Source organism: Protobothrops mucrosquamatus, unplaced genomic scaffold (genome assembly GCF_001527695.2).
Source record: "Protobothrops mucrosquamatus isolate PMUCROS unplaced genomic scaffold, P.Mucros_1.0 scaffold225, whole genome shotgun sequence".
NCBI classification, from domain to species: Eukaryota; Metazoa; Chordata; class Lepidosauria; order Squamata; family Viperidae; genus Protobothrops; species Protobothrops mucrosquamatus.
In genome coordinates this window covers 1,240,658-1,252,321 of record NW_015386576.1, presented here as the reverse complement: position 1 = coordinate 1,252,321, position 11,664 = coordinate 1,240,658, and the positions used below count along the sequence as shown (strand labels likewise).

General features: G+C 33.5%; 1 protein-coding gene across 1 annotated transcript in view; it reads left to right on the top strand.

The window, feature by feature from the left end:
* VPS8 (VPS8 subunit of CORVET complex) overlaps nt 1-11,402 on the top strand; it is a 108,007-nt gene extending 96,605 nt beyond the window's left edge. Inside the window, exons 45-46 of the mRNA XM_015814153.1 lie at nt 9,049-9,129; nt 10,120-11,402. Of these exons, the coding sequence (XP_015669639.1) occupies nt 9,049-9,129; nt 10,120-10,269 (231 nt within the window). The 3' untranslated portion in view covers nt 10,270-11,402. The remainder of the gene's footprint in view (nt 1-9,048; nt 9,130-10,119) is intronic.
* The last annotated feature ends 262 nt before the right edge of the window (nt 11,403-11,664 follow it).

Genomic DNA, 11,664 nt, shown 5'->3' with positions numbered 1-11,664 from the left:
ATGGATCCTGCAACTATGTCTCGTATTTATGAGAATTATGAATCCAAGTGCTGGAGGTGTGGACAACAAGATGCAACTTTTTTTCATATGTGGTGGACTTGCAAGGTTATTAAGGCTTTTTGGATAAAATTGTGGTGGAATTTACAGCAAATTTTTAAAAGAAGAATTTTTTTTTGCCTCAGTTGTTTCTCCTAGGTATTACACAAAATTTGGATGTAAAAGAAACGAACTTGATGTTGTATTGTTTAACTGCTGCCCGTTTGTTGATAGCTCAAAATTGGAAGAGTAAAGTTTTACCTACAATGGAGGACTGGAGATTGAAGGTTTCGCATCTTGCTGAAATGGCAAAAATTTCGGCTTATCCGAAGAATCATTCAAATGAACAATTTTTATTAATATGGAGAAGATGGATTGTTTATATTCAAAAAAAGCATAGAATGGTGGAATATAATTTAGGTTTTTAGACTTGTTTTTTTTTTATATATATATATATTTCACCTACTTATGTAGAATAATATTTTGTGGAGTTAGGGACATTAATAGTAGTTTACTTTTAGTTGAATAGTATCCTGGGATTAGGTTTGGGAAGTCCGGGGGTGGGGGGTGGGGTTTTTATTGTAGCATTGTGATGTACTTGTGATGTGTTTTTTTTTTATGATGAAAATAATAAAAATTTATATTTGAAAAAAAAAGAAAATCGGCAGCAAAACTCTTTTAGTTTTGTTGAACTCATGCAGTGTGTGGAAAACATGTAATTAAGTACCTTATAATCATTAAAAGTTAATTTCATATTTTTCAAGGATTCTACATGATACAGTCATTGTGAAATTATATTTGTGTTCCGTTTGAATCACCAAAAGGTTTTCAGGAAGCAAAACCTTTGAAAAAAATGTCCAGTGAATAATTAAGCTCTTAATACCTCACCCCAACAGAAAACAAGATTCTCTCATCATTTTCTTTAACAAGATTTATCTGAAAGACGATAGGAAAAAGTATAGAAATTTGAACAACTAGTTTATCTCCCAAGTTTCTTTTTATATTTATTTAATATATAAAATACAAAGAAAAATAGAAATAAGAAATTAGGAGAAAGAAAAAGAGAGGGGAAAAAGAAAATGTCAGGTACAAGGGAAAAAAGAAAGAAAAGGCTTTGACTTCTGACTCTTTTTAGCACAGTACAAGATAAAAACACTCCAGCCTCAACTTTTTGCTTTTACACATTAATATATAATTAATTTTTATAACAAATCTATCTAATTGACAAAACAAAAGTCAAAATTTCATTTTTTTTTCATCTCAAACACAAAATCCAGAAGTGATATCCAAGTGAAAAAAAGTACTTAAATATATTCTCCTCTTTGAATAAAATGTTCAGTTTAACTATTCCTGCTTTATCTTCCTTGCTATGGAAATAGTGTGTATTTCTATTTGCACCTAATAATCTTTGTGAACTATCACCATTTTTATTAACAAGGTTCATTTTTTCAATTCTTTGACTTTACAGGGGAAAATACTCTTTTTTCTTTTTTCCCCACCTTTTTAAAAATGCTAAACTTTTCTTTAAACATATTTCTAAAATCAAAACTTTCTAATACATCTTTTTTTTAAATTTCTTAATGTATAGGCTTTGAACTTCAGTATTAAATTCAGATCCCTTCCTCCAAACTACCCTTATAGAATAATATTTTCTTTCCTTTTATAAACATCCTTTTTAAAACTCAAAATTTTTCTTTAAATTATTACATTTTCTTTAACTTTCTCTTAACACAGATATTCTCAAATACATTTTCAATAACATTTAGCATACTTGTAAGAGTTACTTAAGCATTATATACACACACACACACACACACATATACTGGTGGGATTCAAATACTTGAACAACTGGTTCTTTGTGTGGATACAGGCCTGGCCGTCCAAGGCCTAGAATGGACTTCCGGAAGTGGCATCCACGTACTTCCCGTGGACCGTTCTAGGCCTGGGAGGCCTCCTCCAGGCCTCCCAGGCCTAGAACAGACTTTTGGAAGCAGCCGGTTCTCTGAACTCAACAATATATATATATACACATACATACATATACATATATATACATATACATACATATACATGTATGTATATACACATACATACATATACATACATATATACATATACATACATATACATACATATACATGTATGTATATGTATGTATACATACATGTATGTATGTATACATATACATATACATACATACATACATACATACATACATATACAAATTTTGGATTAAGACTTTCTTTCAGTTACAAATATCAAACAAATAAAAATGCATCCTAGATCCAGTTAACTCATTAAGTTTAAGTCACTCCTTCCAGCTTGTCTTCATGGAGTAAAATCTTTTTCTTCTCTGGAAAGTTAATCAAGTAGTTATAAGCCTCCCTTTTTATCAAAAATTTCTCGACCTCATTAATGTCCTTAAAGAAAAAGTCCCAAACTTTTCTTTTTAAGAGTTGCAGATTTTCTTAAAGTTTTTCTTTCAGTTGTGTTGAGAGATTTATGTTTAAAGCATCATAATAAAAGTTGTGGTCAGGTTTATATTCCAAAACTGCAGTTAATTCCTCTGCATTTTCAGCTACTTGTAAAGTTTCCTCAGTAGTTTGGTAACTTTCTACACATATTTGCATCTTTAAAATAGTTTGAGAAGGTTTTTTTTTATCATCCTTGGAGCATAGCTGGTCAACGAACTGGTGGATTTTATTTAGAGAGTTTTCAGATATATCTCTAATAATTTGCTCCTCCATTTTGACTCCCTCTTTGGTCAAATAATAGCTTTTTTTTGTAAGTTACTTAGGAATTGCTAGTAGTTCAGAAATCATAAAAATCAGAAAGTTTTAGCCATCCACAGCAAAGCAGACCAAGTTATAAGTTACTACAATAATAAACTAAAACCACAGCTTTTAGTCTTTATGTTTCTGCATCAGCTTTTCTTTCTTTTTTTTTATTTTTGCTCCACACTTCTTTATTTTGGCTTACCTTAGCAGCCTTCTTCCTTGTTGTTTAACACTAAAGAAATCCCCAAAATGACGCAGGTCTTCAAAAAGGTGTAGCCTCTTTTAACTTAACTTAATAAAGATTAATAGTCCTTAAAGAAATGAAAGGCATGACTTACTGTCCATTTGAAAGATAAATTTCAAAATGGCGGTTTTAATGACGAACAGATTGCAGCCCCTCTTCCCCAGCATTTGGCATGCAGCAGCTTTGAAGCACAGCTCCTGAAGTTGCTTGCAGAGCTCAGCTGTATCCAAGGTTCCTGAAGGGTAATTCCTAGATTCCCCCTGATCCGGGTGGGTCATAAAAATTGAAGGAATGTTGGTCCCTTCAGTTAGTAGTTAAAAAGCTACAGCCGAGGGAAGACCCCTTCAGGGATCCCTCCCTGAGCGTGTATTTAGTCGGCCATCTTCATTGGAAATCCTATCTCCCAAGTTGCTAAGGGAGAGACCTTTTCACTTATATACTCAAAGCTTCAGTATAATCTGGTGAAGAGGCTATTCTCTTAAGTAATAGTTGAGGAATATCTTACGTGTCAACATATGAATCTGTCTTAGGTTCTGAATGTAGAATTACATACCATTACAGAAGTTAATATCTATTATGGTGTATTTTAAAATCAGGATAATTAAAACCAACATGGTCATAAGAAACCTGTGACATTTGCATTTTACAATTTTGTAAACAAATTAACCATTAATTATCAATTGACCTAAAATATTGAGGTGAAATATGATGGGCAACATTCTCAAAATATATATCACTCTTGAAACATTTATTTTCATTGCATTTATTCTTCCTGTTACAGTCATAAGTATGTTGATCTATAACTCAAAATATTTACTGTATATCTATTAAATGAAGTATCTTCCTAGGAATAATTATCCCCAAGTATTTAATAGAATCAGAACAATAAATTCCATAGATTTCTTTTTTGTCAATTGGCATATTAGTCTTACTCATTTGGATAGCCAGAATAGTTACCATATTTCTGTACCATTGTCATAAATCTTTGTGATGATTTTTAATATTGATTTAGGAAGCCTGAAGTTTCATCTGCATATAAGAGCAAGTTATTCTCAATTTCTGCTTCATGTATACCTCAAATATTGCCAGATGGTCATATTGGGAATGCCAGAGTTTCCAGCACAATTAAATATTACTGTAGATAGGGTCATCCTTGACACATTATGTATCTCGTCTTCATTATAGGGGAAATAATTTTATTGTTACAAAGGGACTCAAATAGTAATATTTTATCCAGGAAATAAATTGGATTGGAAACTAATATTATTTCATAACTTGCTCCCAAAATTTAATTTACACCTTATCAAAGGCTTTTTCTATATCTAATGAAGCCAAAATGGTCATTTTGTTATTATCACTTATAGTGCTAGTGTGTTCTTCTAAAGTGTGTTTTCTAACATATACATTCAAGGCTTCCATTATTTTATTTATTTTGATCAAAACATGGATTGATGCTAAAAAAATGCCACCAAGCATCTGGAGTATAGTTCCTCAGTGTGGTTCTTGCTCTGCTGAAAATTACTGTCACTTTGAATGTTGAAGTAGTGTTGAGGTCTATATGGGAAGTGGCAGGAATCTCTTCCCTTCCCCCTCCTTTATTTTCTGTGAGCACCCTGCTCAGCAAACAGGCTGGAAAATAAAGTGTAGACTCGGGAAAAATGATTGCTATAAATGTTAAATGTAAGGGTTACTTTGAATAGAAGAACTTTATTTTAAGAGTATTTCTAAGTTTCACATTTTCTCTCATACGGCAGCATTTCAACAATGGTTTCCTACAGATTTGCCTGTCTACAGCTCAGTCTGTCTTTTGAATTCTTTTAAACAACAGGAAGTGTATTTTTGTGCCTCATATAATATTTCCTCTCCAATTCAGACCAAGAAAGACAAAGAGGGAAGTTGGATGGAACCAAAAAAATTTAGAGGTTGCTTCCAACAAAAGCTGCAGGCAGCTAGGAAAAGTCAAAGAACAGTTTCTGAAATGACAGACAGCAGAAAAATCATTTTGGCCCAAGCCAAGAGCAAAAGTAGCAGCAACAGCATGTCTCTTAGATGGATATGCAGAAGTCAACTTTTCCCCCCTGAGTGCAAGAAGGATGACTGTCATTTTGTTTCCTAAAATGCATACAGTTATAATGGAACCAGGCCTCCAGAGGAAGAGCCAGACTTTCATTCCTGAAATCTTTCTTTAGAAAAGCTTTTCCTGATGCAAAATTGAGCTGAGTTTGATTCCAAGGACCATCAAGATTGGATCAGTTGAGCTTCAGGATAATGAACTTTGTATATCCTCAGAACTAGAATGGTGTGACATCAAAACCTATTTCTTATTCTCATGAAAAAAATGATATTTATTAGGGTGATTGGCTACAACGTGCAATCGTGTCTGTAAGTTTGAAAAAACAGATGTGGAAACTTTATAACGCAAACTTTTTCCATTGCCATTCATAGAATTAAGAATGTATGTCTCTGTCAGATTACTTGATCAAAAAATTGTTCCTAGAAGTAATGTCTACTTTACATTCAGAATGTGGTTTCAGCTTTTACATGCTACTGTATTTATATTTGTAAATTTTAGAAAAGTTTATATAGTGTAAAAATAATCATTTTTTTATAACTAGGATTCAATCTAATTCAATCCGATATATAAACATTCTGAGCAAGAATATTCTTGGGTGGAACTATTAGTTGCTTGGCCAGTTGCTGGTTCTTAAGCAAAAGGTATATCCTAATTTAGTGTGAGCATTAATATTGACAGAATAACATGGATGCTAGATATTCTAAGGCATTCCCTATAGAGCTTTCCTTTAGTTTTAAAAAAAGAAATTGCCTGCAGCATTTGTTTCCATGGCAATAACAAAATTACTTTCAATAAATATTCTTAATAACCAGATTGATTAATATGTACAAATAAAATACAGCAAAGGGGAAGACATATCTTGTCTGAAGATAGGAACCAATTATTCTATATTATTATTGTGTATAGAACTCTATAAAGAAAAAGCCTGGTATTGCTTAACTATGGTAATTTGGAATCAACATATAAAATCATGTAACTTCATATTTACTTGGACACTGTTAAATTCACACATTCAATTGCTTTTAGTTTTGGAGAATAAATTAGGAGAAATATTAAATGAAATGTCAGTTCAGAAGTCCTTTACAATATGGGGAGGGTTACATTAGTTATTTAAATATTTTTTAAAAGATATAGCAACCAGAACATTAAGGATTGTTCAGGGCATTCGTAAAGATCTAAAAACAAACAAATACATATAGGAAATGAAAAGAGGGCCAAATCACAAAGGAAAATTACAGACAGCCTTGAATTGCAGAGCTGGTGTCAGGAAAAAAGAAATCTCAGAATGAGCTGAGATTAGCAAAGGATGGTAATGAAAATGGCTTCTTTAGATTTGTTCAAAAGAAAAGGAAAAGAAAAAAATCAATATACCAGCTGCTCAATGAAGATAGCAAAATATGTGTAACTCAAAAGGGAGGGGTGGGGGCAAAGCCACTCAATATTTTATTTGATCATCATGTTCAAAAGGAACAACAATTATGTGTTCCATCAGGAAATTGTGAAAAGAAGGATAGATTAAAAATATAGCAAGGAATATTTTTTTTACTTTCAGTTGCATACTAGGGTACTGGAAGAACTAGCTGGTGATTTGGATGAACCCTTATTAAGTATCAAGCATTCTTGACAAATCTTTTATCACAGGTTGGTGAATCCCCAAATACCTGAAAGAGGGCAAATGTCCTCTCTCTTCAAAGGAGAAGGGGAGTCCAACAAATTGCAAAATATTTAGTCTGACATTGCTACCAGGGAAGATTCCAGGGCTTGATTCATCTAAAGAGTACTTTTAAAAGAGATTGATTTAAAAGTACCTTGAAAACAATGCAATATTTGTTAGAGGTCAGTATGGGTTTGTCAAGAACAAATCTTGCCAGAGTACTCTGTTCTGTTCTGTTTAGGTAACTTTCTCAATAGATGGTGGGAATTGTGTAGATATATTTCTTGACTTTAGCAAAACATTTGGCACAGTAATCTCTGACATGATGGTTAGCAGGATAGCGAACTGTGGGCTTGATGGCATGATAAGTGGATACAGAACTTTCTCAAAAATCATGACAAGGAACATTTATCAATGCTTTTTTGTCAAAGTATAAAATTGGATTCTCAAAAAGATTGTTTTTAAGTCCTCTATCCTTCAATATATTTTTCCAGAATTTCCATTAATTACTTAACATCTGGGGTTCAGAGAAAGCTTATCATGTAGTGGATGACACAATATTGGGTGGAATAGTTAATACTTAGTAAATAAAATTAATATTCACAGAATCATAGGGCTGGAAGGAACCATTGAGGTCTCCTAGTACAACTATCTGCCCAAAGGCAGGAGTCCTTATACCATCCTGGACTAATGATTGTCCAATCTTTTCTTGAGCAATGGGCCACCTGTAACTCTGGGAAACAAGATGTTGGTGGTTAATTGTTCTCACTGTCAGGAAATTCCTCCTTGTTTCCAGGTTGGATCTCCCTCTGATGAGCTTCCATCCATTGCTTCTTGTCCTGATCTCAAGTGCTGTGGAGAATAAATTGACCCCCACTTTCCTGTGACAGTCCTTCAAGTATTGGAAAACTCCTATCAGGTGTCCCCTAAAGCTTCTCTTCATTAGCCTAAACATACCTAGTTCTTTTAGCCATTCATCATACAATTTAGTCTCCAGATCCTTTATCACCTTTGTTGCTCTTCTCTGCAGTCTTTCTAGTATCTTTTTTGTATTGGGATGACCAGAACTAGATGCAATATTCCAATTGTACCTACTAGTGCATTGCAGAGTGCTACTTCACTTACTATGATCTTGATGCTATCTTTCTATTGATGCAGCCTGGGTTTATATTGCCTTTTTGACAGCTGCAGCACATTGCTGATTCATACTTAAATGGTGGTCCATCAGAATACCTAGATCCTCTCATAGACACTACTGTTGTACTGTTTATCCTGTACCTGTGCATCGGTTTTTTCTTGCCTAAGTACAGGACCTTATTTTTCTCACCACTGAACTGCACCTTGTTGAATTGAGGCCAGTGCTCAAATCTTTCAAGATCCTTCTGAATCTTGAATCTATCTTCTAAAGTGTTAGCAACTCCTAGCCTTGTGTTATCCACAAATTTGATGAGCTTCCCTTCAGTTCCCTCATATAGATAATTTATGAAGATGTTGAAGAGCACTGGACCCAAGACAGAACCTTGAGGCACCCCACTGGGTGCTTCTTCCATGGACGTGTAGTTCCATTGAGGAGTATATGCTGAGTGTGATTGGTCAGCCAACTGCAAACCCATCTGGTGATGGTACTGTCTAACTCGCATTGTTTTCCCATGGTGTTGATTTTAATAGGTTAGATTTTTTCCTTCCTTCCTCCCTCCCTCCCTCCCTATTTTCAAGGAGGTAATTAAGTTTTGTAATTCATTGACTTATTGAAACCTGACAAAGTCCCAATGTAACTGAAATTCCATAGGAGAGATTACATTGATAATTAATGTTAATTTGTTATAAAGAATACAAATAAGAAGGTTTAGAAGTTTGTCATAAAGAGTACATCATAATCTTTGGCTATAGTCTTTACAGCATTATTCACTTTCATTCCTTTAAGGAATTATGTCATGTTGTTTGAATTTGGTTATAAAAGTATGCCAGATTCTTGATAAATGTTATGGATTCCCAGTCTATCCATGTGAACTTGGTATTTCTCATGATTCCAAAAGGTATGATACAGAAAATACATAAAAGTTGTAGAAAATAGTTTCTAATTGAATATTAGAAAATAAAGCTTCCTAACAGCAAGAGCAGTTTGACAGTGGATGGGTTCAAGCAAGGTTTGGATACTGTGGGATAGTTTAATTTGGATTCTTGCACTGAGCAGACGTTGGGCTCAGAAGTGCGAATGTCCCTTTCCACTCTGTTATTTAAGTTAATGATGTTCAATTTTTAGACTAGTTCAGAGTGTCTGTTGGATCCTCAGCAAGCTCAGGCTTTTGACCAGCTCTGTCGTCTATATCGTGGAACATCAAGGGTAATGTAATTTTATATTTTCCTTTTAATACAAACTGGATCAAACTTTGACATGCTTTCAGACATTATATATCTGAGATATCATAAAGGTCATTGTTGTCTCTGTGTTTGTCTGGGATGGAAAATAAACAAGGCAGGGACATAAAAAACACACTGAAAGAAATCAATGTCCTATCAGGTTCTACATCTTATTGTGACCAATTAAATGTTTATTTGATGCCCATAAGCAGGAAATGCAGTAAGTGAAATTGTTTGTCCTGCTTTCTTTCAACAGCAACTGTCTTTGAAAAGCATACAGCTCTGTCAGAGCAGATGAAACATTTCTCTGTTTATATTTCCTTTAAACCTTGCTTGATTTTTTTTTCAACTTTACCATAATTAATTTAACTATTTTTTTTCCAAGTTTTTCCTAGATAAACTACCTTTTCTCAGGGAAGGTTTTTCCAGCACCTTGACCCATTTTGACTGTCTTCGTCCATGCCTTTTGATGCACAATAATATTTTAAATAAAACATTCAATTGTTCTGCATCAGACAGACACTGATTGGTAGAACGTCTGAGGTTTCCTTCAGAAATGGTTCATACTTTTCTGAAGTATATACAGTATTTACATTTTTATTCTTTAAACACTCTTTGTTTTCATAACAATCATCCTGAAATGCCATAATACTCAATTAACTAATGTAAATGCAGTATATATCTATATCCTACTGGATATAGTCACAAAGCTATTTTTATCTTTTCCGGCTAAAACTATTGTTCACATCTGACTTCTACTAGGACTGTTTTCCTACATATGTGTAATTTACATGCATGTTTATTGTGATATAGCCAAAAATATTTTAACGTAATTGGTAAGAAAAATGCAAAAGTTATTGTTTGTGATTTTAATGAAAATTCAATGTTGAACTTTCCTCTTTGAAATAATTTGTTTCTGCACTGCCTATATAACCTTATCATTTACAATAGCCATATTTCTTTTATTTTGTAGTTGGCACTTTTGACTGAATTGTCTCGAGATCATGGTGGTGAAAAACATGGTTTTGTCCAATTCTCCCAGGGGGATTCTGCCCTGAATAGTATCTTCCAAAATGAGACTTTTCAGCTTCATCTCAGTCCTCCTCCTCTTCTAGAAGACTAATCCTTGGGGATCAAGTATTGTGAAAAAATACTTCTAATGTTTGCTGGTGGATCCAAAGTAAAAGGTAGCAGTATGTATTTTATAAATAACTGCAACAATACAATCATCGTCTTTCGACCCTTAACAAAACAGAACATCAGCGTCAAGTATTCTAGTCCTCGTGTCCAGTGGATTTTGCTGAAAGCTATAAACTGCTCTATGAAGCCTATACTTTTTTTCCATTTAAATTCAGAATGAAGAATGGAACTTCACATTTACTATTGGTATAAAAGGCTAAAATGCAGAGAAAAGCAAGGCAGAACTGGCAGAACTTTTATGAGATTGCTTTCTCTAATGTATTTCCTATGTTCTCAGTTACTCCTGAAAATCTGTTAGCTCCTCCAGTTGCAGCTGAAGAAATGTTGCTGTGACAGATGCTGTTCGTTGGAAATTTAACATACTAACATCATAAATGAGAAAATCTGTTAACGAAGCACATTAGAATACACCACTCAGCCAACTAGATATTTGATGTCAATTTGTGTATATTTTGAGTGCTTTCATGATTGCCAGCTTTTCCACAGAGAGCTTACTGTTTCCAGTGTACCAAAAGAAATCAGCACATTACTCATTTATGATGGCTGCTCTCTTGCTGCCTGCCAAGTTGCATGGAAAAGATACCTTCTTCCATTATACATTGCCGGATTCCTGAACCTTTAACCATTTATCTTTATGGATTGACTAAAGGATTACAGTGTTGTTTTTTCCTCTCCTTATCTTCGCCCTAGAAATGAACAATCTGGGACAGGAATATATTTTTGAAAACAAATGTTTCTAGTTCCTGTAAATGATATTTAATAACCTTTTGTCTTTCTATTACTTACCATTTGACAATTTTACTTTATTTGTTCATGAGATTTCCAGTTTCCATATTGTAGGCAGGAGCAAGTATAAATTAAAAGATATATAAAAACCAGAATTATTTGCGCATTTATACTAGACTATTTCATGACTGAGTTTATTATTATTTCTTCATTTATCATTTTGTCAGAAAGCTGTTAACCTCATATTTGTACACATTTTTCAGTGAGAGACCAAAAATCTTATATCTGCTCCTGTCCACTTCCACATTACCTATCTTCTACAGTTAGAGGTTATCAAAAATTATGAATTTATGTACTAATTACTTTGCCAATATTCCTGCTAAAAGAGTTGTCTGGTCTATAGCTTATTACATAAAGGAAAAAACAGTGGGTTAAGAAACATTGCAAAGTTATTTTGTACTTCCAGTATTCTAAGGAAATACATTTTTAACACACACACACACAAACATACTAATGACTTTAGAATTATTGGAATGAATGCATTCCTATTTCTTAATCTTTTGTATTTGGTTTATGTGGACAATGTTGTATG